Source organism: Equus przewalskii, chromosome 8 (assembly GCF_037783145.1).
Source record: "Equus przewalskii isolate Varuska chromosome 8, EquPr2, whole genome shotgun sequence".
Taxonomy (NCBI): domain Eukaryota; kingdom Metazoa; phylum Chordata; class Mammalia; order Perissodactyla; family Equidae; genus Equus; species Equus przewalskii.
In genome coordinates, this window is record NC_091838.1 from 67,123,073 (window position 1) to 67,149,361 (window position 26,289).

The following is a 26,289-nucleotide window of genomic DNA, read 5'->3' on the forward strand; positions in this document are numbered from 1 at the left end:
CCAAAAACTGGAAACAATCCAAACATTCATCAACAGGTGAATGGATAAACCAATTGTGGTGGATCAATACCGTGGAATACCACTCATCAAGAAAAATGTATGAACTGCTGATACAGCCAACAACATAGTTGCCTCTCAAAATAATTACACTGAATGAAACAAGCCAGAATACATTTGAAAAAGAGTACATAGTTTAGGACCCATTTACACCAATTTCTAGAAAATATTAACTAATCTAAAAGACAGAAAACAGATCAGTGGTTGCCTGTGGGCAAGGTGGGGTGGAGATAAAATGAGATTGCAAAGAGGCAGGAGGAAACCTTTAGGGTGATGAATATGTTCATTATCTTGGTTATGATAATGGTTTCACAGGGGTATATTTATGTCAAAACATTAAAATATGCACTTTAAATATGTGTAGTTTATTGAATGTCAATTGCACCTCAATAAAGCTGAAACAAAAAATGTATAGGCTGCGTCAGTTACTGACTGAGTAGTGATTCAGAAAGGAACTATCAATGGTTTACCAACTTGGGTTATAAAAATTGGGAGATTATAATGAATAGAAGGTTGGCAGCCGTGGGTACATCTCTCTTCAGTTGCCTGCCTGACTTTTAGATTTGGCCCAACTAAATCCAAAGATAAGTGCAAAGTAACATGGAAACCTCTTCATCACAATTGAATAAGATGGTCACATGATCTGTGATAGCCCATACAAGCTGAGCTGCAGGCAGGATAAAGGACAGTAGTTAAGGAAATCATTCAGCAGATCTGTCTCTACTACCGATAAAAACATTGTTTGATGACCAGAGTGGGATAGAAATTTGGGAAAGAACCTGTGTTTCAAGTTAGGTGCCCATAAACTTAACACCCTAAGTTTCCTGAATAGGAATACAAACATTCATACATGTAGTTTATCACCATCTTAAATCCAATAAACAAAAATGAGGGATGTGGCTGTCTCTTCTACAATAGGTTATTAAAAGTTGTCTGGTCTGTTCAAGCTACCCCTTGGTAACAATATTAAAAGTTTTAAAAGCTGCATTGGTCAACTTTTTTGAGAGTTTTGCTTTTCTGATAGAGTTTGAGCTTTTTAAATATCACAGCCACATAATTTTTTTTTCCTGAGGAAGATTAGCCCTGAGCGAACATTCATTGCTAATCCTCTTTTTTTTTGCGTGAGGAAGATTAGCTCTGTGCTAACATCTGTGCCTATCTTCTTCCACTTTCTATGTGGGTCACTGCCACAGCATGGCTGACAAGTGTTGTAGGTCCTTGCCAGGGATCTGAAGCTGCCAACCCAGGCTGCTGAAGTGGAGTGTGCTGAACTTAACCACTACGCCACTGGCTGGCTCCCATATAAATCTTTTAAGTCATTTTTCTGTCATAGAAAAACATGGGGACCAAGAATGAAAAGACTAAAGTTCTAATCCTGGCTCTCCCTCTGACTCAATTTCCTTGTCTGCAAAATGGGGATACTAGAAGTAGCTACCTGTAGTGGGTTGGATGGTGGGCCCCCAAAATATATGTTCACATGCTAATCCCTGTGAATATTACCTTAGTTGGAAAAAGGGTGTTTGCAAGTGTACTTAAGTTAAGGATCTTGAGGAGAGTTCATCCTGGATTATCCAGGTGGGCCCTAAATCCAATGACAGGTGTTCTTAGAAGAGAAAACCAGAGGAGATTTGAGACAGAAGGAGAAGACAAGGCGATGTGAAGATGGAAGCAAAGAATGCAGTGATGTGGTCACAAGCCAAGGAAGCCAGCAAGCACCAGAAGCTGGAAAAGGCAAGGAACGACATCTTCCCTAGAGCCTCTGGATGGAGCAGCCCTGCCAACACCTTGATTCCAGACTCTGGCCTTTAGAACTGTGAGAGAATAAATTTCTGTTGACTTACAACATGAAGTTTTTGGTAATTTATTACTGTCTCCAGAAACTAACACACAACCTCATAGAGCACTAAAAATGGGAGTAACAGTACCACCAATGTTGTAGGTTCACTATGAGGATTACGTTAATTAAATGAGTCGATCTTTGAAAAGCACTTAGAACAGTGCTCTATACCTAGTAAGCACCATTGAAGTACTAAGTGAATTTTTACAAAAAAGAACTCTGTAACGTCAATGCAACTGGTTGTTGATGACGTTGTTACTTTTCTGGACAGTGATCGGTGGACTGGACACCATAATACTGGAGCTCTTGTTAGATTACAGAATTGAAAAAATAATCAGGACGATGGTGAGAAGGTCAAGAAGAGTGGACTAATCTATAAGGTTCTTGGGAGTCTGAATGTTCTGTAAAAAGAATTTCTCAATTCTCAACACATTTAGGTCCTTGCTTCTCTACTGCCTGTCTCTACAATTCCTTAATCCCCAAACGCAATTTAGAACGGAATGCAGGGACCAGACGAGAAAATCACTTTTGTTGCCTCCGCTGGTACCCTAAAACCCTGCGAGGCGCCCAGAATGCAAAATTCCCAAGGCGATTCTTCACGACCACGTTCCATCTGCAGAAAACTACGACTCCCAGAAGGCTTTGGGTCCCCGGGGACGGACCGCAAAAAGGGGCGGAGTCTAAGAGAAGGTCGTTGGCCGATTCCATTGTCCAGAGCGGGAGGGGTCGCCTGGGCAGTTTGGGAGGAAACCGCCTTCCGATTGGTTGTAAACAGAAAGGCCGGCGTCCTGCGCGCGGTTGGTACGGTCCACGGGGACCTGGGCCGCCGCTGTCGGCTCTTAAGTTTCCCGGGCCGGGAGCGCGGGGCCTGCCGGGAAGGAGCCGGGACAGTTGTGCGCTGTGCCCGCGGAGGCGCGGCGGGCCTTCGACATGCAGAGCACGGACCTGGGCAACAAGGAGAGCGGCAAGATATGGCACCGCAAGCCGTCCCCGGCCACTCGGGACGGGTAAAGGCCGTGGCGTGAGGGCGCGGGCTGTGGAGGGGCATGGGGGCCGGGGAGGGCGGACCCGCGTCGACGGAGAGGCATTTGAGGTGCAGTTGGGGAGGGTCTAGGGGGTTTGGAGGTTCAGGTTCTGGCTCCGACGCTGCCCCGGATCCCTGGGTTGAGTGACCTCGGCACACGCAGGTAACCTGAGTCTCGTGTGCTGTGGATGCCACGATCCGCAGCGACCCCCTTCCCAGCCCTGGGGGCAGGGGTCTGGTCGGGTTCAGCCTGAAGCAGGAGGCGGGTGGTCCTCAGATCACGTGAGAGAACTTGCGCTTCCGGTGATGCCAGGACTCTGCCTGCCCTGATCATAGTACCCCTATGTAGTAGATGCTGGCACGTAGTAGATGCTCAGTAAATATCTGTTGCAGCTGGAAAGGAGCGCAAGAGGAGGAACGGATGCGGGGGGAGGAGACTAGTGCGCTTCTCTCTTTCTTCCAAATGCTGCAGTTTATCCATCCTTAAATCATTGTGTGTTCAGACAAGCATGCATCCATCAGCTATTTGCTGAGCGCCTACTATGTGCCAAGTTTCTAAGTGCTGGGGGACTGCAGCGTAACAAAACAAAGTTCTAGTTCTCTGGAGTTTGTATTTTAGCCTGTTTGTGTCGGAGGCAGAGGTGCACTTTCTACAATGCAGGAGGGCCTTCAGGTATAGCCAGCGCCGCTGCTTTTTTTTCTTTAAATAGACTTTATTTGTTAGTACAGTTTAGGTTCACAGCAAAACTGAGCAAAGGTATAGAGATTTCCCGTGTACCCCCCCCCCCCAACACATGCATAGCCTCCCCCATTATCAACATCTCCCACCAGAGTGGTACATCTGTTGCAGCTGATGAACCTACTTTGACAGATCATTATCACCTGAAGTCTATGGTTTACATTAGGGCTGGCTCTTGGTGGTTGTACATTCTATGAGTTTGGACAAATGTGTAATGACGTGTCCTCCATTCTAGTATCCTGTAGAGTAGTTTCACTGCCCTAAAAATCCTCTGTGTTCTGCCTATTCATCGCTCCTCCCTCAGCCCTTCTTTTCATTCTGTTCCCAGTTATCTGTCCTGTTTGAGGCTCAGCCTCTCTTGTGTGACTTTAATGGAAGCCTGTGCCCCAAAGTGGTGCCAATCACAACTTTGCTGCATCGCTTCAGTTCCTGTTTCAGAGTTCTAGTGATTTTCCTGTTGATCCTTTGGTTGCTCCTCAACAAATCAACAGACTTTAGGTGCCAGCTATGTGTGCCCAAAGCTCAGGGCCCAGCCTTGTACTAGCAGCTTGTTTGGTTTCTGGCTGCTGTCAGCCCCCTAACAATGCTGGTGTCCCTCACTTCCATTGAATACAAATTTTTCTGTAGAGTAGGGCTTTTCATTTCCAAATTTGGAGTTTATGTAAATAACAACCCTAGTTCTAATGTTCTCAAAATGTTCTAAAAGTCATTGCCAACCTACAGTAATTCTTTCTCTTGTTATAAAATATAAAACATGCAAGATTCAGAAAATGAAAGAAAAGTTCATTATGCAAATATCCTTATTTGCTTCTTCCACTAAAGCATAGCTTTCTTTTTGTTCATTGAAACCCCTTGTTATGGAGTTGAGAGAGGCAAGGAGCCCTGACCGTGGCGTCAGATGGACTTTAGTTGAAGTCAAAGTCTGTTTACTAGCTCTGCGACCTTAGGCAAGTTAATCGCTAAGACTGGAAGTGAAGGTCATCACACCTACGAGCCAGGGTTATCTTAGGGCATTATGAAGACTTTAAAATAGTCCCATGCATCTGGGTGTTCAGTCAATAGTTGATGTTTTTATTATGTTTAACGACTGAAGAACTCTGTCAGGCCACCTGTGAGCAATGGAAAGACGTTGCTGCAAAATAAATACTTGTGTGTGTGATTTATATGAACAATCAGAAGGACAGAATGTTGCTGTTAATTGTAATTGTACCTAGATGGTAGGATTATAATCAATTTTATTTATTTTTTGGTGTTTCCTGTATTTCCACATTTTAACAATGATCATGTAATTTTGTAATTCAAACATAGTAAATGTTACAGAAAAAAGACTGGAGGGCTAGTCACTTGCTCTGAGTTTAGTCACCAGGGAACATTCTGATTTTATTACTTGCCAGTTCAGGACGTTTATTTTACCCCCTCTTGGGGATCTCAAAGAGAAAACAGAGCTGGACAGTAGTTTAAGTGGTAGAAAACACATTTTATTCAGGACTATTTCAATGGGGGAAAAGAGACCTCAGTATAGAGCCGGGTACAATCCGAATACAGCATGGGCCAGCGGGAACTTAGAGCCAAGGAGCAGAGTGAAGGTCAGTGGATGGAAACTTTCTAAAAGGAAACTTCTGGGGTAAGGAAGTCCTGGCTAAACTGACGAGCTGGATTCTTGCTGAAGACGGTCCAGGGGGAGCAGACATCCCCTGGAAGGTGGTGAAGGGTGAGGAACCTGATGGGATGTCAAGGGTGATCAAGTAGCAGGGGTAGGGGGTTCTGGTTAAACTCACTGAGCAGGGTTCTTGCTGAAACTAGGTTTCATAAGGAAGTGTGCAGATGGGCCTAGAAGAGGGTTCAGGCACCTGACTCACGTTTGCTCAAGCCAAGGATCTTTGTCAGGGACCAGATAAAAATAGCATTGTAAGAAGTTTGCGGTTTCCCCAAAATGAGTCTGAAAAGCCTTATGCTTAGATAAACTGAAGAAAATGTTTAATACACTTAATTCAATTTAGCATGCCTCAATGAAGGGATAATGAGGAAATAGACGTTTCTAATATTAAAATTCAGAAATTCACAAAAAGTCAATTAAGATCATTGTTTATGATTTAAAAACTATTGTTGCAATATAGAATGGGATTATGCTGATCTTTGTGCACCAAATATATACACATGTATTGTTTTAAGGAGTTAGTTATTCTGTGCTGCAAGTTTTATGAAGTTTTCTTTTCAGCACATTCATGGTACGTGATCTTCCTCTCAAAAGATAGTAACCTTAGACAAATATAGCTGCGTGTTCTTAATAAAGTTTGTGTTTTCTGTTATAAACAAAATAAGCAGAATGTGATCGTTAAAGAATATGTGTAAAATACAGAAAAGTAGAAGGGGGAAAAAATTGGCCGTATTTCTATTACTCACAGACGACTGCTGTTAATATTTTAGTGTGTGTTCATTTTTTATTCCTGTGTGTAAGTTTTCCTTTTCTGTTTTTGGTAAACTTTCTTAATCTTTTGAATAGAAGTGTGATAAATATGGATTTTAAAAGAGTGACTTCTTAAAGCGCTCATCCGTTCAGCAGGCATGTTGTGAGTGCTTGTGTGTTGTGTGCCAAGTGCAGGCCAAGGTGTGGGATCCAGTGATGGGCAAACAGGGTCCCTGTGCTCAGCAAGCTCACCTTTGAGGGTATTATGGTAAATATATTAGAAATAAAACTAAAACTCATGTACACTTAATTCATGCTGAAGCCCTCCGTATCACAAAAATAAAATCTCACTAGGATGTCTTAAATTAGGATATTGAATTGAAATTTTTGTTACATCTGGTAGCTTGTGATTTATATATAACTCCCTACTTTTCACTAATTACATAATTTTTAGCAAGATTAATGTGTCCGTTGCTTAATGTAACAACTGCTCGATCTAGAATACATTCTCTTATCAAAGTCTATTGTTGTCAGTCACTTAAATCCCATGTTATAAATCTGTTCATGTATGTGTGTTATTTTTTTAATGTCTGTCTTTACCACTACACTGAAAGCTCTGTGAGGCAGGGCCCACGTCTATCAATTACTCTTGGCTCCCGGCTTATTCAGTGTCTGACACATAGTGAGTTTTCAGATATTTACTGAATAAATGAACAGTAGCTACTTTGATCATGAATAACTTTCTGAACGATTTTCAGAAATCATCGTAGGGTTGCTTCTGGGACAGGAAAAGGAGCGGCAGCCGGAGAGGGAGGAATGAATAGGCCAGAAAACTTCAAAATTAGTGAAGTATGCAACAGAAGCCATATTTTTCATAATATTAAGTAATTGTTGACATAGAATTTAATGTGTTTTGGTTTTTTTGACAGAATTATAGTGAACATCATTCACAACACTTCTGATTACCTTCCCAAAGTTCTGCGATTTTTGAATGTGGCTTTTGATAGCTCAGGTGATTGCTTACTTGCTGGCGACCATCAAGGAAATATCTATGTGTTTGACTTGTATGGAAACAGGTACGCAGATAGTTTTGATTTTTATCTTATTTAACAAGTTATTAATTCACTGACTATTTTAGTACCTGCTATTTATTATTTGTTCAGAAAGATTTATGAGGTTCTTGCTATATTTCAAGTACCTTGTGAAAAACTGTCATAAGTGCTGATGGAAGATAGTAGGAAAGGAGAGAAAGATAATATGATTAGATTTTTTTAGAGAATTAAAGTACTGGTTTAACAGTATCTCTAGTAGCTTGTTTTTCCTTAAATTTGAAAATTCGTTGTTCCTAACTTATCTGTTAATATCTGGTACTTCATTAGGCAATTTAGAAAGAACACAGTTTCCTTTTGTATGTTCTTGTCACGGTATACCAGATCCAGGAACTTTGAAAAACCATTCCTCACTCCTCTTTCTCTGCTCTTTCTTTGCTAACAATTTAGTCCAAAAGCAATTAGGTGGGATTGACCAGCCTAGGCATCCGTGCAGCCGGGGTAGGCAGGAGAGAGAGCTGCATCGGCCTGGCCATGGGGTCAGAAGGTGTCTGTGCAGGGATGAGGCAGTCATGGGAAAGACAGCGGGCTTTGATCAAATGAGTAAATATGTTGAGGATAATGGGGGCAGATTTCTCACTGTTGGAAAGAGGAGTTACAAATATGGAAAGAGAGAAAAGAAAACTAGAATGAACGTGGGACTGGATTGGAGTTGGATGTATCACTGTGAACTCTTGGTTTTGAATATATATAGCAAGACATAAAAATGGAGGGGGGTGTGTGAGAGAATGAATGAATTATATGTATGTATATTTCCCTAGCTTTGTCCACTCAGAGGGCCCAGAAGCAACAGCACCCCAGTAGCAGTGAATATACTCAGTGCCCAGTTCTCCTTTTCTAAATACCACTAAACTCTGCTGAAACGAGTCAGGAATCCTTGCAGGAGTGGCCAGTTTCAGGATGGAGGCAGGGAAAGTACAAGATACCCCTACATTTTATAGCCAGAAAGAAGGGATTGTTTAAAAAATGAGGGGGATGTGTCAAAAGTACACAAGTGTCAGCTTGATGGAGCTCCCTCTGGCCATACTGGAGACAATTTGAGCATCAGAATAAATAATGATACTAATGGGTCAAAACCCATTCGATAAAGTAGAAATCCATGACTTCATGCTGCGATCAATAAACAAACAAATAGTTTAGTGGGAACAGATATTTGCATATTAGCAAAGTACCTCCCCACAAAATACTTATTAATTACAGAGGAAGTAAGAGTGAAGAAGCCTGGCAAACACCACCTTAATGAAATGATTAAAGTTAATATAAACAGTGGTGAGAGAAATCAAAATGTGCATGCCACCTGATCGGATGCAGCAAAAAGAATACAGGTCACTTCTGTGATATTCTGCCAAAGACATGCACACTGAATCTAATCGGTGGGATCACCAGACAAAGCTAAATTAAGGGCGGGGCATTGTTTAACAAGACCGGCCTGTAATCTTCACAAGGGTCAAGGTCATGAAAGCTGTCGAAAGACTGGAGAACTAGTCCAGATTGAGGGAGATTAGAGCCATGACAAAGGCATGAATTTGGACTGATCCTTTTACTCTAAAAGACATTGTTGGGACAACGGGCAAAATCGAATGGGGAGTTAAGGATTTGATGGTGGTAATATGTAAATTTCCTGATTTTGATTGTTATAGGTTGATTATATGGGAGACTTTCCTTGTTTGTGGGAAACCTAATCTTGGGAACTTATTCTCAAATAGTTCAGGAAAAGAAGAGGTCATATATGATTTATTTATCTCTGACTTACAAGGTAGAAATCTGTTAATCTTTGTTTCTGCTCTTTACCAAAAAAATTCTCTTCTTTACCAAAAATTCTCCCATGCTTTACTCTTGCCCAGCCTACCCTGCCAATTCCCAATCTTTAATCAATACAACTGTCTTTTCTTTGCTGCCACTGCTAAACAAAATCAGACAATTGTTGATTGACTCTATAGAATAATGAACTTCAGCATCAGCAATGCTTAGCACTTCGTTTGCTTGTCTGTCATTACTTGCTTTTCCCATTCTCCTCTGAGTATTCCAAACCGCTACCAATTTCCTTGTGTTTCACTCTACTTTTATTCTGACTGCCTAGCCTCCTAATTCCTGAGAACATAGATGCCTGCAAGCTTCCTCCTTTCCTCCTCCCCAGCCACGGTCTCAGGTACATCTGTGAGTTTCACCATCCCTGCTTCTCTGCTACCTTATTCATAAAAATAGGTGATCCTAATTTCTTCCAGTGCTAATCTCTATCTTCTACAGCCTCCTCTGGGACTTCGCACCATGAGTGTTCCTTTTATTTTGTCCCCTGTCCCTTTTCTCTGTATGACTATTCATGGCTGAGCAGAGGAGTAAATGGCAGAGCTGATACTTGAAACCAGGCCTGTCTGATTCTAAAGCCCACTACAGTGGGCTCCCTCAAACTCTTCCTAATACCTAATTCAATGGTCTCTGCATTCTCATCTTACTAAAGTATTAAACACTCTTGTCTTCCCCTCCCCCCCTGATAGTTTTTTCTTTGGCTTCAAGGTACAACTCTTTCCTGATTTTCTACCTCTCTTGCCATTTTTCCCTTGTTTTGCTGACTCTTGCCCCGGTGCCTACCCCTTTATCGTTTGTGCTCCACAGGCGTCTGCCCTGGGCCTGCTTCCTTCCATACTCCATGGCTTCCCTTTGATATTCTCACCACCACCCAGCCTCAGGCTTCAGCTACCCTCTAAATGCTATTAACTCAGATCACTTCTGTTCCTACTGGATACCTTCTAGATTGGACCGTCCAGTGTGGTAGCCACCAGCTGCATGTCACTCTTGAGACCTTGAAAGACGGCTGGTCCAAACTGAGATGTGGTGTTAGTGTAAATAAATTTTGGGTTTTGAAGATTTAGTATAAAAAAAAAAGAATGTAAACTATCGCCTTAATAATTTCTTGATTGATTAAATGTTGAAATGATAATATTTTAGATATATACCGAGTTAAATAAAATATGTTACTAGGATTAATTATACTTGTTTCTTTTTACTTTTTTAATGTGGCTCCTAGAAAATTTTAAGTTACACATGTGGCCCTCATTATATTTCTTTTGGACAGCACAGCTCTAAATGTTCTGCAAAGGCCTTAAACTCAACATGTTTATAACCAGGCTTATTATTTCCTACTCTCAAACTTGTTCCCCTTTGCCCAAGCTTGAAAACTTAATTTTTTTGGTAAATTAAATTCCAGTTTTTGCCACGAACTCTGCTAAGCACTTGTATATCATTTCATTTTATCGTCACAACAAACTTATGAGATAGGTATTCTTCATTTTACACCCGAGGAATTCTTGATTCTTCCCTCTTCATGCCATATCTGACACATCACCAAGTCTCTTTCCGCTTGACTTCGACGCCTCTCTTATTAGCCCTTTCTATTTTATGCCCCTAACTCTGGTTGAGATTCTCTGTAGCAGCTTGCTGTCTTAATAATCTCTTCTTCTTTCTTGCGCTATCCGTTTGCCATTCCTGCCAGAATCATCTTCCTAAAAGACATGCCTGCTCATAATTCTGCTGTGCTGCAAACTTTTGACGGCTCCCATTCGCGTGAGTAAAATCCAAGAGCCTTTACATGGCGCCTGGCGTTCTTCATCATCTGGTTTTGGCCTACCAAAGTGGGAGCTCATTTTTCTGGGTTTTATTTTCTTCATCTCTAAGGATTCCTCAATGTAAAATTTATGATTATTGGAAGAATTTCTGATACTAATGCAGTCATCTCTTACTAGGTTTAATCTTGTTCAGCGAACAGCACAAGCTTGCACAGCTCTGGCCTTTAATCTCCATAGGAAGTCTGAATTCCTTGTGGCATTAGCTGATTATTCTGTTAAATGTTTCGATACAGGTAAGAATTCCTCCTGTTTACCTTTTGAAGCAGAGTAAAATGTAGACTGAAGTACCGCAAGGAGTTTGCCAATCTGTACAGTTTGGGAGAGTCCCCATAAGACGGACCTCACTTCAGACACTAACCACAAGTTTGGGGGTCCCAGGGCCACCCTGATGTCAGATCAGCTGGCTGCAAATTCAAGGTTCCCGACAACTACCCTCAGGTTTGATAGTTCACTAGAATGACTCACAGAACTCAGAAAAGCACTATGCTTATGATTATAGTAGTTTTAATGTAGCTAAAGGATACAAATTAGAACCAGCCAAAGAAAGAGAAGCATAGGGTGGAATCTGGGAGGCTCCCAAAGGAGAAGCCTCTGTTGTCTTCAGGGACACATTACCCTCGGCATTGGTGTGTAGCCCTCTGCACTGAGTATTGCCAAACCAAGACATTCACCCAAGCTGTGATATCCAGAGTTCTTACTGAGGCTCCTAATCATACGAGTGATTGATTGGATTGTTGCCTACTTGGTGGAACTCAATTTCCAGCCCTCCTCCTCTCTGGAGGTCGGGCTGATATCACGTGGCCCCAGCCCCAACCTTCTAATCACTCACATGGTTGGTCTCTCTGGTGTGGCCAGCCCCGACTCTGAGGTTCACTCCTTAGCACATGCCATCTGCTGTGAGGTCTGAGGACCTACCAGGAATGACAGACACTCCTATCACTGAGGAAACCCCAGGGTTTTAGAGGTTGCCTCCCAGGAGGCTGGACAAAGGCCAGAGGGGCCAAAGACCTCTCTTTGAGGGCCAGACTCCTTACTGCACAGATACAAGAATAATATTTTTTAATATAACCTGTGTATTTTATACAACATTGTGTTTTTTAATAGGGAACTTAGAGTTCTCTAAAATGAAGCTCTTATTAGCAAAAAAAAAATATCTCAGGGCCAGCCCAGTGGCATAGTGGTTAAGTTCACATGCTCTGCTTCAGTGGCCCAGGGTTTGCAGGTTCGGATCCTGGGTGCGGACCTAGCACCACTTGTCAAGCCACACTGTGGTGGCATCCCACATAAAATAGAGGAAGATGGGAACAGGTATTAGCTCAGCAACAGTCTTCCTCAAAAAAACAAATAAATCTCAATTGTATTGTTTTTTCTTGTTATTAAAGTAATTGTTATATTTAGAAAGATATATAAATGATAATAACAATAGTAATAATAGTGATAGCAGACACTTATATAGTATTTACTCTTCACCAAGTATTGCTCTATGACTATACATATTAATTAATTTTAGTCATCATAATAACCCTTGGAAATGGATACTGTTTTCCCCATTTTGCAGATGTGGAAACCGAGGCGCAGAAGTAACTTGACCTAGGTCTCATAGCTTGTGAGCGGTAGAGCCAGGATTCCTCATCTGTAGTCTAGCTGCGGGGTCCCTGCTCTTAATCACTGCTCCTCTCTCACTGTCCACGCAGGAAGGAAAAGCAGTCATGCTTCAGGATGTCCAGAGATGCAGTCAGTGTTTTTATAACAGGGACCTCTCTTTCCAGTCTGTTTTCTATGCATAGACCTTTTCTAACAAATATATGATCATCCTATCTATATTGTTTTGTGGAATCATTTTCTAAGCCTCATAGAAAATTAATATAGTATATTTAAAATCAGTACCTAATATTCTACTCTATAGATGTTTACAGTACTATAATTATTTAACCTGTAACCTACTTTGGGCCTTTAAACTGTTTCCAGTTTTTGGTATTACAAACACTACTGTCACAGAATTTCTGAAAAACTAAGTCTTTATCCTCATCTGGGATTGCTTTCCTTGGATTTCACCCATTCTCTTTTCCTCTCTTCTTAGTTCCTCTGTTGGTAGTCTCTTCAGTCTTATTGAACCCCCCCCGCCCCATTGAAGCCCCTTCCTTAGATGTTGTCTCCACCTCCCTCTTTCGTCACTGCCACATCCTGCTGCTTCACAGCATCCATCAGTGGATTCTGACTCCTGCTCCCCCCACTCCATGCTGCTGAGGCTTCCAGCTCCCAGGTCATTAGTAGCCGCTGATTGTTTAGATCCTCTTTGTGCGTTTCACCCTGCTTCTCAGTAGCGTTTACCACTTTGGGTTACTTTAGGAGTCTTAGTCTTCCTACTCCTCTCTCTCTGGGTTCTCCTCCTGCCTTTCCGGCTGCTGCTTAGTTGTCTCTCTCCTGGATTCTTCTAGTAGTTTCTAGACTTCTGGATTTTTGACCCAATTAAAAAGAAAAAGTAGAGGAACCCACACAGGTTGTTAGCTTTTGATTTTGCTAATTGACATTGGAAAAAACAATAGAACTTCATTTTATAAACCAAGGGATTTCTTAAACATAACCTTATACGGATATAATACAAAATTAAAAGCCAGTACTTTAAAATTTAGCTTTATGAAAAGCTCATTACATGATCCTAATTTTTCTCATTTTACTCAGGGCCAATGAGAACTTGGTCATTAATTAATGCCAGACTTTACACTGATGTTTGGAACCACTACCCTCTCCCTAAGGGTTTATCTGTTCCTCCGTCTTCAGTTTTGACCTACTTTGTATCTTAATGTTTCCCAGATTTACATCTTGCTTTCTGACTATTCTCCTCAATTCCATCTTTCTGGAGGAAAAAATTCTGATCGTAAAAGCAAAACATGTCCACTGTCGAAAACTTTGGAAACACAGAAAAATGTAAAGAGAAACTAAAAATCACTTGTAATTTTACTACACATTGATAATTATCATGAATAGTTTTTGACATTTTCCCTACCAGCCTGTTTCCTCTGCTTGTTTGTGACATGCACATGTACACACACACATGCACCTCAGAATCAATGTTAGAAATCAAATTCGTCTCTTCTTCCCACACTGCTAAATCTGTTCCTCCTTATGTGTTTCTTACCTCGTTTAATAGTATAGTATCACCATCTGTTTCCAGAGCTAAACTGGAACCGCTGGAGTCTTAACTCCTCTTGTATCTTAACCCATCCATTTGATCACTAACCCCTTTGATTTTTCTCCTTCCTAGCTCTAATTTCTTCCTTTCTCCATTGCCACATTCTTAGTTTAAACCCTGCTTATCTCCTGCCTGGATTACTACAGCAGCAAATAAATGAGTTGTCTTGACTAATCTCTTCCCCCTTTCCAGTATATCTACCATATGTCTTCAGAGTGCTCTTTCTAAAACACAGACCAGAACTGGTGCTCCTCAACATGAAACCATTACTCACACGAGAAAGCCCGAACTCCCTAGTGTTGCATTTAAGGCTGTTCTTAAACCCTTTGTCAGCCTCATCTCCTTATACCTCCATGATACACACATTACTAATGTGTCCCACAGTGCAGCTTATCACCTAGCCACAGCCTTCCATTTCTGTGGGTGTCAGTGGAGGTGCCTCGTGTAGTACCTGGCCATCAGTTGAATCAGTTCTTGGGTGATACATAGTGTTGCACCTGTCTGTCTGTTGTACTTTTCCCCTCAGTCACCAAGGAGCTGGTTAGCTGGATGAGAGGCCATGAGTCGTCAGTGTTTTCGATCTCCGTGCATGCATCGGGGAGGTATGCCATCACCACTTCCTCTGATACGGCACAGCTCTGGGACTTGGACACCTTTCAGAGGAAGCGGAAGCTGAATATTCTCCAGTCTGTGGGTATACAAAAGGTCAGTGAGGGCTTCTCGGGCTCGTTCTTGGTGAGCAGGATTTATAGATGATATAAGAGTGATGATTCACTTTGTCCCACGTATCTATGTTCTCATAACTCTGCCACAAGCAAAGCGAAGTGGCCTGCAGAACTGAAAATGTTGCCTGTGGCTGCAGTTTATAACTTACTGAGCTTTTCTTCTTTTTTTTTTTTCCAGTTATTATTGTAGTCTGTAACTTCAGCTTTAGTGAGATGATAGTTTTTATTTAGCTGATTGGGTTTGTTTTAGTTTTTAAACCCTCGCCCCAAAATTTTGTTATGAAAAATTTCAGACATGCAGCAGATTTGTGAGGATTTCGCAGTGGACTCATGACACTCATCATCTATAGTCCACCATTATCAAGTTCCTGTACTATACTTTCCTTCACTGTATTTATATGTTACTAAACTATATTATGGACCTATCTATCTTTCTCTCCCTCTGTTCAGTAATTCACTTTTTTTCTTGTTTGCGTTTTGAAGTAAAGTGAAGACATCTGTATATTTGCCCATAAATACTTAAGCCTGCATTTAATTGACTAGGGTTCAGTATTTGTTGATGTAAAATTTATATATAATGAAATGCACAAATCTTAAGTATTCATTTGTTAAGTTTTGATAAATACATACACCTTTATAACCTGTGCAGACCTGTCATTACCATCATCCCAGAAAGTTCCATCCTATCCCCTCGCAGGTAAACACTGATGTTTTTCCACCACAGATTAGTTTTGTGTGTTCTAAAATTTCACGTAAATAGAGCCAGTCAGTAGTGGTATATGTAAAGCTTTTTTCATTTAGCATAATGTTTTTGAGATTCATCCATGTTGTTGTGTGTATCAGTAGTTTGTTCCTTTTTATTACTGATCAATATTTCATTGGCTACGTATATCACTTTTTTAAAAAAAATCTTTTTGTTCTTAAGCTTTAATTTTTTTCTATTTGATTGACCACATACTGTTTTCAGGATCATCTGAGCCTCCCGTGTGATTAATTATTTTGCCTCGGGTTATATTATACATGCAGTGTTGCTTTTAATTTCTTGATTATTAAACATGAACATCTAGCAGTGCATGCCAACCACAAATTTGTTTTGTAGTCTCCATGGAAATCCCAGAGTTCTTTAGTTTGCCTTTAATAATTAAAAAAAGGTAAAAGTTGTAGCTAGCTTATTCATCAGGGACTTAAGCCAAATGACTTAGTAGGTCTTTTCTTCTTTAATTGCTTTAGTACTTAAATTCAATTTTAAATTCCAAAGAAGAGAGCACTGGGAGTTGAACCCACAATGGAAACAGAGTTATGAAATGACACAAAAACCATCTGTTCTTTTACCATGAAATTAAAATTAGTATACACTGGATGGTTGCCAATTCTAACCTTGCTTCGTCATTTAGACATTTTAGTTTAAAAAATAAGACTCCAAATGTTAGTGATAGAAGAATAAAATTAAATGTAGAAAATGGATGTATAATATGCAGTAGTCATATAAGTACGCATATAATATGCAGTACACATATATATTGTTCTAAAATAACAGAACATTGTAGTCTGTAAGTTACTAGCAAACTTTTTCTCAAAGGATCAGATAGTAAATAGTTTTGGTTTTGCAGGCCAAGAGCAAGATTGAGGATATTATGTGTGTACTTATGCAGCCATCTAAAATGAAATAATTTAAAAATGTAAACACCATTCTTAGGTCCTTGGCTATATAAGACGTGGAGATGGCTCAGGTGGTTGCCACTTCTGGCTTATTCTGTTGAAAATAGGAAATAATTGTAAACTTATCTTAAAGTAAAATTTTTATTCTTATCAAGTTTTTACTAAACCTGTATTTTTATTCCAGTTTCTCTATTTTAAGTAGAACTTTTGTGATCTTTTTTCTCTTTATAACATATGGTAACACGTGATGCTATGGGTCTCATTTTATGGTGGCTCTTTTAATCTAAAACAGCCTCCCACCGTTTTTTTTCCATGACATTAGTTTTGTTTGAGACACAGACCAGACCAATTGTCTTGAAAAATGCCCCACACTCTGGATTTGTCTTACTATTCCCTCATTACATCATTTAACTTGTCCTCTCACCTGTGTTTCTTATAAACTAGAACTTAATTCTAAAGGCTTGAGCAGATTCGTGTTAAATATTTTTGATACGCGATTTATGTGTAAGATGAAAATAGTAATGGCACTTCAGGGTTGGTTTCAGGATTGAGTGTGACCCGTCGTGTGCAGGCACTTAGCACAATGCTTTTCGTGTAGTAAGTGCTTTGTGAAAGCTGCAGCTGCTGCTGTTTCTGTTACTGTTGTTATTGTTACTATTATCTACAATTATTGTTATTTATGATCTAGCTCTGTTATGGGATTATCTCAGCGCAATTACAGATCTTCTTAAAAATCTGTAAGGCAACTGTATTGTTTTTCTTTTGACTACGTTAAATAGATGCACAATCTCTTATTAGCAATTCAAACATCCAGAAATTTTTAAATAACTGACTTGGTGGCAAAATCTCATCTGACCTGAATTCATTTGGCAGTAAAACCTGAAGTGCATTTCATGAAGCTAAAATATTAATATGTTTGAGTATGGACGCTACAGGTCACCTGAGAGTTCCACATAATATTACAGAGTATGCATTGTATTACCTTTCTCAAATCAGAAATATTGCTGAATTCTGGAGCACATCTGATCCAAAGAATTTCAGATAAAGAACTATGGACCTTTGATTTCGAAATGTTTTTAAAGAACCTACCACTCCAACCTCTTGCCACTGTTTTTTGTACCTAGCAATAGCAGTAATTTAACACTAATAGTAATAGATACCAATTTTTGAATGCTTACTATGTACCCAACATTCTGTAGCTATTTTTAAGCTTAAATAATCCTAAAATGTAGATACTAATAATCCTCGTTTTACAAACGGGGAAACAGAAGTTCAGAAACATTAAGTAACCTGCCCGGTGTCACATAGCTTATAAGAGAGTTGCCATTTGGGGCTGGCCTGTGGTCGAGTGGTTAAGTTTGCGTGCGCCAGTACAGTGGCCCAGGGTTTCACCGGTTCCAATCCTGGCGCGGACATGGCACCACTCATCAGGCCATGCTGAGGTGGCGTCCCACACAGCACAGCCAAAGCCACTGACAACTAGAATATACAACTATGTACTGGGGGGCTTTGGAGAGAAGAAGAAGAAATAAAAGAAGATTGGCAACAGATGTTAGCTCAGGTGCCAATCTTTAAGAAAATTTTAAAAATTTAAAGAGAGTTGTAATTTGAATCCAAGCCAGTCTTGCTCCAAAGTCATCCCGTTGCACCACACTACCTCTCAGGTAAACAAGTCACGCGTCTTCACAGTCGTAAATTTTTAATTTTTTGTTGATGCTTGGAGGTAGAATATTTAGCTTTTTCTTTAGGAATTTTGGAGTAAATCCTGGGATTTCTCATTACTGTGGCTTAGTGTGTATCGGAAAAGGTTTTGTGATGGATATCAGAAAACATTTAATAGAGTGTGTTACTGAACTTAGTTCCGTCTCTCTATACACTGGGCACGCACTAGATTTTTGCTCAGTTGTACGTTTGACCTTAACTTGCTCTTACTACTATCCTGAACTCTTTCTCTGAAAACAACTCATGTACTTCTCTAAAATGAATTGGAAAGCTAGGATTTGCATATTTTATAAGGAGATCTGCAGCCCCATCCTTGTACCCAGCCCTCCAAAAAGTCCATTTTGTTAGTACTTTTGAAGTTTTCTCGAAGCTTTTTATGTTTGTCAAGAGATGACACTATCTAAATAATGACATGATTCATTAGGAACAATTTTATAATCATTAAAATCTGGCAATTAAAATCACAGATCTGGTAATGAATAATCATGTAAGCCATAATCTATCACAGCCTTGCCCCTAAAATAGCACTTGATGCTCATTAACTTTTAAGCTTTTGCTTCTCTCAGTAGGAACAAACTTTATTACTTTTCTAGAAAAATATTGCAGACTATAATGAAAACTTTGTCACTTTTTTTTGACATTGGTTTTGAAACCATCTTTTAATGTTTTCTTTATAGATTGTAGGTTATTCGTTGCACATTCTTTCTATGAGACCTGTATGTTAGAAGTCTTCCTACGTAATGAATCTGTTGGCAAAAGATGTACCGAGATTGTCTTTGACAAAGTGAGCCAAGGACAAAAGTGAGGAACTGGGTCAGGCAAGGACAGCAACACCTTACGTAGTTGAGTGAGCATTTTTATTGAGTCTTAACCCTGAGTAGATTGTTTTCATTAACCAATGTGTTCTATTGTGCATTATGTATATGTGTATGTATGGGGTTTTTTTAGCACTATTTGTTATTGAAAAAAGAGATACTATTATATGTGTATGAGAAAAACAGTTTATGATAATAGCCTGCAACTATTGTTATGAAAATTATGGCTTACAGCCCCCTGAAACTTTTATAGTAATAATAACTTTTAGAATCATTTCCTAACTGTATGTATATAATAGGCTGGGTGACAGTAACACAAATTAGATGCAAGGCTGCAGCAGCATTCATATAGGTGCCTTGTTGACCCATTATTTTTGCAACAGTGAGCAAAACTGTGGTAGATGGGTGTTGCTCCTGATCTTCCCCTGAACAGAGTGAGTTCTGGCCTGCTCTTTTTCAGTACTGTGATGACGGTTTTATCCAGATGCTAATACTCAGGAGATATTCCGATACAGTGCTAAAAACAACGGTGCTGACCACTCATCCCCAAAGAATGTAGCATTCCAAGAGAAGACAGGCCTCCTCCTGACACTAGTAAAGTTGTGAAGCTGTGTGACATCAGGGGTCAGAAGGAGAGGCCAGAAATTCTTAAAGGTCTCTGCCTCCTCAGTGAGTCTCTGCTCCTCTCTTTTCAGCGTAGAAGCAATCGTATATTTTAAAAAATAATAATAAGGCTTGCAAAGACACACCAGTAGAAACAATAATGAAATATGTTCAAATATAAGGTGTTATAATAAGATATAATGCAAGTAAGAAGGTCATTCTAGATGGGAATCAAAGAATAAATAGCTAAAGATGTAACTAACAATTGAATCATGTGAAACGTCTCAAGCTATTCGAGGGGATTTGTTTTGAGAAGATGGGCAGGAGTATTTTGTCCTCAGGGCATTGCTTTCTTCCATTTTCTTTCCTTCTTTCTTTTCCTTTTTTCCCTTCCTCCCTTTGTGTGTTTTACACAGGTGACACACAAAATATATATTTGAGGCCATTTGAACTCTTAATACGAGAAAATATTGGTCAGTTTTAATTAAAATTTTATATTATCAAAACCAAGCATTGTTTAGTGCTTATGTAATAGAAAAATAGAAATTAGAAGAATTATATTTTGAACTTTGCTATCAATTATCTCATTCGTCCATTAAATAATTGAACCTCTAAGAAAATATGACCATCTATTTGTTTTCAACTTTTTACTTTTATAAATAATGCTTAACAAACATTTGTATACATTTATCTTAAAGCACTTTGCTGGATTGTTTCCAAAAGATTAACTCTTATAAGTAGATTGACTAATTCAGAAGAGATATATATTTTTAAGGCAGTTGCGATAGGTTGTACAATATCTTTAACCAGTTTTTGCTATCAGCAGCAATGTATGAAAATGCCTTTTCCTGTACTTTCACCAGCATTTTGTAATTTTTTGTGTGTGGTTTTATTTATTTTTATTTTTTTGGTGAGGAAGACTGACCCTGAGCTAACATCTGTACCAGTCTTCCTCTATTTTGTATGTAGGAGACCACCACGGCATAGCTTCATGAGCCATGTGTATGTCCGCACCCTGGATCTGAATCCACAAACCCCAGGCCACCAAAGCAGAGCATGCAACCTTAACCACTGCCCACAAGGCTGGCCCAAGCATTTTGTATTTTCAACATTTATCAGTAGTTAGTATTGAATGCAGTGTTTATATTAGTATATAGTTTATAAATATAATTCACATGTTACTTTATGTATAGTTTATGCATGTGTGTGCATTTAAAAACAAAATAAATTTGGGGGCCAGCCCCACGGCCAAGTGGTTAAGTTTGCATGCTCCACTTCAGCAGCTCAGTGTTTCGCCGGTTCAGATCCTGCTCCTGGACCCAGCACCCGGCCCACATAGCAGAACTAGAAGGACCTACGACTAGAATGTACAGCTGTGTACTGGGGGGCTTTGGGGAGAAGAAGAAAAAAAAGACTGGCAGCAGATGTTAGCTCAAGGCCAATCTTTAAAAACAAACAAAAATAAATTTGATACACATAAAAGGGTATCTCATTACTTTCATTTGAACCTTTTATAAGGTTAAATATTTATAAATTGTTACTTAATATTTCATGAATTTTAGTCATTATAGTCACCTACTTTTTATTTAAAGGTGAATACCTTTTCTTTTAGTTTATAGTAATATGTGAAATATCAGTATTACCCTCTGTCTTATAGTGTAAATATATTTTTCTCCAGTTTAAGAAAAAATAATTTTAAAAAAGAAAAATTGACTACTTGTATAATTTTAAATTTAACGAGGGCTAAATGATCCAATAACTTTTTTTCTCCCTCTTTAGGTTTTCTTTCTACCATTGAGTAATACCATCCTCAGCTGTTTTAAAGATAATTCCGTCTTCGCCTGGGAATGTGATACTCTTTTTTGCAAATATCAATTGCCAGCTCCACCAGAAAGCTCCAGTATATTATACAAAGTGTTTGCTGTGACCAGGTGATGTGCGTTTTAAGATACTGAGAATTTTTAAGAAATATAACTTCCAGTGAAATTTTACAAATTTTCATTCTACATCTCATTGTCATCTGAGGAAAAGTTTCCTTCAAATTTAGATATGGTCTATAGAACTTTTTTTTTAATTTTATCATGGGAAATTTAAAATAAACGTAAAAATATAAAAGTTCATGAACCCCTGAGTACGGTATTCTCATTAGCTATAATAATCATCAACTAGCAGCCACTCCTTTTTATCTATAACTCTGTGTACTACTTCTCTACTGCATTATCTTAAAGCAAAGACAAAGCATATCGTTTCATCTGTAAATATCTCCATGTGCATTTCTAAAGGATAAGGGCCCTTTTTGAAACACAACCATAGTGCTATTATCACACTTTTTAAAAATTAGTAATTTCTTAATATTGTCATATAGCTAATCATTATTCAGATTTCCCTGATTTATCTAATTGTTTTTTATGGTTAGTTCAAATCAGGAATAAAATAAGATTCACGCATTCTCTTGGTTGATATAGCCCTCTTTTAATTTTTTCCTTGCAGTTTATTTGTTAAACAGCTGGTCATTTGTCCTAGAGTTTTCCATATTCTGGATTTTGCTCTTTGCATCCCTGTGATGTTGTTTAATATGATCTTCTGTCATCTGCATTTCATATTGTAAACTAGTTCTGCATATATTTCCTATGAATTGGAGGCTTGATCTGATTCAGGTTTGATTTTGGGGCAAGAAAACATGGGTGGTTTGTGTACTTTGATCAGGAGAAAGATAGTGCTCTTTCTCATGTGATATTAGCGGCCATTGATGATGATTACCTAGATTTGGTTTTGAATTAGAGGTTAGTAAAATGGTGCTACTCTAATTCTGTCATTCCTTCTTTCCTTTACCGAGTAGAAACTCCTATAGAAAAAAACTTCCTTTCATCAAAGGATGTTCCTTCCAAACATCCTTGCATTTCTTTCATTACTTTGATGTTTAGTTTGTAAAGGAAAGACAGGATAAATGCTTGATTTCCCCCTCTTTTTTTAAAAGAAAAATTTTCAAAATAATCAGTTGGTTTATTGGCATCTTCCGAAGGTGGCCAGTGAAGTCTTTTGTCTTTAATCGTGGTAAATTCCTGGGTTTAATCTAGTGGACATGCTTTGGTCGATTAAAGTGGTCACTGTTAGTGATGCTCCAGTTCTTTCGTCTTTGAGCAATGGGATCCTCTTCAGTTGGCGTTGAGACCTTCTGATACAACCCCATTGGTCTGTGATAGCTTTTGTTCTTTCTGGTCTGACAGGATGTTCCAGGCTTATTTGTGTGTTTCCCGTCCCAAACCTGGAATCAGCCATTTCTCTAAAGAGCCTGGGTTCATTTTAGTGGGAAGTGAATCTGGATGCTAGGGGTTCTCATTGTGACTGGGTTGGTCATTATTTCCAGGCCTTTTCAGTGGAAGGAGCTAGGAAATAGGTGTTATTTCCTCCCTTTCTCCCACCCTCTTCTTCTAAGTCATTAGTGAATCCCTTCAGCTCTCCCAGACTGTGCTTTGAATGGGCCTACCTTTTTGTCCATTCCCTCAGCTGTTACCCTACTCTCTTTCTCACTGCTATGATAGCCTCCCTCTTTGGTCTCCTTGTTTTCAGTCTCATCTCCTAAAGTCAGTCTCTACATAGCAGGTAGAGTGGTCTTTTTAAGTCAGTAAGTCAGATCATGTCACTGCCCTGTTGAACCCCCTTGGAAGGCTTTCCACCGTTCTTAGAACAAAATGCGAACTCCGCACCGCATCCCCTGAGGCCTCTTGTCATCTGGCCTGGGCCTCCCTCTCTTTCCTCATCTGATTTCCTTCCCCCATCGCTGTTCCAGCCACTCTTGAGTGTGGCCTCTCACTCTTCCTTCATACTAAGCTGTTCCAGTCTGGAGTGCTGCCCAGCATGGCATTCTCCCTCCAGATCATCCCGTGACTGACCCATTTGCGTTCAGGGAGCTGGTCTTGCTCCTTTCCCAGCTCTGTAACATCGCCTCATTTTATAGTTCTTTACAGAATTTATCATCCCCTGATAAATCAAGTTCATTTTTTGGTTGGTTTGCCGCCTTCTAGACTGAAAGTCCCGTAAGAGCAGGAACCTTACTTGTCTTCTTCACCTCTGTGTTCCTGGCGCCTGAACTGCTACCTGGTTTGTAGTAGACACCTGACAAGTTCTTGGCGAATGAATGAGCAACAGCCTTGCAAATCAATCCAGCTTGTTCTGTTTGTTCTTTATAAACATAAAGTAGCTTTCTTTGAGCAGAAACAATGTTTGGACTCTCTGGTTTTTCATATAGCAGTGCTGTACCAATTCAGTATAGTCATATGTGAAATGTGGAAAGTTGGGTAGTGATAAGTGACTTTGTGAGATCGTGCTGTAAAATATAAGCATTACTTAGAAACCCACAATCCAGTCAGCAAACAAATGTTTGTTAAGTTGGGGTTTTAGCACCATAGGTTAAAAAAAATACATGCAGTAAACCTGAGTTTTTCTATATGGTGGCCACTGGGCATATGGGACTATTTAAATTAGTAAAAATGAAATGAAATTAAGAATTTCCGGGGCCAGCCTGGCGGTGTTGTGGTTAAGTTCACATGCTCCACTTCGGTGGCGTGGGGTTCACCAGTTCAGATCCCAGTGACGCACCTACACACTGCTCATCAAGCTATGCTGAGGCAGCATCCCACATATACATGATAGAGGAAGATTGGCACAGATGTTAGCTCAGGGCTAATCTTTCTCACCAAAAACAAAGAAAAATTAAGAGTGACCTCAGAAACACTAGCCGCATTTCAAGTTCTCAATAATCACATGTGGCTAGGCTAGTAGTGACCATAGTGGATGCATAGATACAGAGCATTTCCATCATCATATCAGATCATATTCGACAGTGCTGCTGTAAACAATTCATCTAGTCTTACTTTCTTACCTTTTTGTTGTACAGAGATGGTCGAATCCTGGCTGCTGGAGGCAAATCAAATCATCTTCATTTATGGTGCTTAGAAGCTAAGCAGCTATTTAGAATTATCCAGATGCCTACTAAAGTTCGAGCCATTCGCCATCTAGAGTTTCTTCCTGATAGTTTCGATGCTGGTTCTAATCAGGTTAGTAACATAAGTGTTAGTGACATTGTACTGTTTGAGAAAAATCTGAACAATTTTTAAACTATATTAGCTCGTACTTAACTTGTACCCTGATTGTTACAAGGATTTAAAATTACTAATGTGTTGTTTTTGTGAAGAGTCTAAAATTGAAAAAAAAATTTTTTTGGTGAGGAAAATTGGCCCTGAACTAACATCTGTGCCAGTCTTCCTCTATTTTTTGTATGTGGGATTCTGCCACAGCATGGCTTGCTGACCACTGTGTAGGTCACAGCCCAGGATCCAAACCCGTGAACCCCAGTACACCAAAGCAGACATTGCAAACTTAACCACTATACTACCAGGCCAGGCCCCTGAAAAAAAATTTTAAATCTTAGGTTCTGTATGTTACTGACAATGTACCCTTTTTCTAAAATCAATATACTTGATTTAAGTTTATGGTTTAATTTAATTATGTCATACTTTATGGTTTACAGGGCACATTAGCATGTTACTTTTTATGTGATCCTTAAAGAATTCTTTGAACATAGGCAGGGAAGGTATTCTCACTGTTATACAGATCGTGACACTGAAGCTTAGAAACCTTAAGTGACTTGTCAACACTCTTTGTGAACTTTAAAGATTGAAGGTGGGGCTGGAACTAAAATTTTCCCATTTTGTTGTGCTGTGTTTTATGTACCGTAACTGGTGCCTCAGTCCCATGAAACATGTTTTCTTTCTATCCTGCCTTAGTTTGCAAGTTGCTTCCCCTACACACACATCTTCTTTCTTTTTAATAGTTGAGTACAGTCAAACCTTAACTTTTTTATTTTCAATTAACTATCTTGGATCTTACACTTCAATAAATTTTATATACATGTAATATATATGTTTTATGTATATGTGTTTATATATAATTGTGTATATTTACCGTATCTCTTTTGACTTAAGTTTTTTGAGTAGGTAATTCATTCACATGGCTGAAAACATAAACCACATGAAGGCGTATAGTGAATGTCTTACTCCTCTCTCCCGTTAGCCCAGTTATGCGCTCTCCATAGCCACTGTTGTTAGTCTTAATGTTTTTCCCTCTTTTCACCTTGCTTTTCTTCACTTAATTTACCTTGAAGATTGTTCTGTATCGGTACAGCACTTCCTTCTTTTTCTACAGCTGCATAGTATTCCATAGTTTTTAAATCAATCCTTTATTATTGGGCACTTAACTTGTTTTTAGTCCTTTTCTATTACAAATAATGCTGCACTGAAAAGCTTTTTGCTCACTTCATTTCACGCATCCTGTCTGCAGGATAAAACTCCACAGTTGCAATAGTGGTACCAGGGTCATGTGCATCTGCAGTTTTGATAGTTACTGCCAAGTAGCCCTCCAGAGAGGCTGCGTCAACTGTGAATGACGGGATGTCCTACAGCCTGACCAACAGAAGAACCTGCTTTTTATTTCCCCCTTAAAAGAATAGCTTGCCTCTTACCCCTTCACTATCCTTGCAACTCACAGACCTTTCTCTCCACTCCCCAAATGTTAGTTACACAGCTGGAAGCAGGTAGACGGTGGGGAGCCTCACTGAGAGTCACAGGTTTGTATGGGGCAGCAGGGTGGCTGCTAGCTCTGACTGAGCTGTGGGGACGGTGCAGAACACGAACCCTCCACACTCCTCGCTTCTGGTAGCAGTGTGGAGGTCAGAGTTAAGCCCTGTCTTATCATCTGTATTCCCTCCGTAGGGACTA

At 39.6% G+C, this 26,289-nt stretch overlaps 1 protein-coding gene across 12 annotated transcripts in view; it reads left to right on the top strand.

Annotated features, from left to right (window-relative positions):
* The window catches only part of TBC1D31 (TBC1 domain family member 31), an 87,148-nt gene that overhangs the window by 19,254 nt on the left and 41,605 nt on the right, over nucleotides 1-26,289 (top strand). For 2 of the 12 annotated variants that reach the window (XM_070631972.1, XM_070631973.1), the window contains exons 1-6: nucleotides 2,677-2,901; nucleotides 6,994-7,140; nucleotides 10,914-11,029; nucleotides 14,516-14,694; nucleotides 21,293-21,444; nucleotides 24,411-24,570. In XM_070631972.1, coding sequence (XP_070488073.1) covers nucleotides 2,825-2,901; nucleotides 6,994-7,140; nucleotides 10,914-11,029; nucleotides 14,516-14,694; nucleotides 21,293-21,444; nucleotides 24,411-24,570 — 831 coding nt within the window. In that variant the 5' untranslated portion in view covers nucleotides 2,677-2,824. Of the gene's footprint in view, nucleotides 1-2,557; nucleotides 2,916-6,993; nucleotides 7,141-10,913; nucleotides 11,030-14,515; nucleotides 14,695-21,292; nucleotides 21,445-24,410; nucleotides 24,571-26,289 lie in introns of those variants that run through there. The other 10 variants (XM_070631977.1, XM_070631974.1, XM_008540294.2 and 7 more) reach the window with 9 other exon arrangements.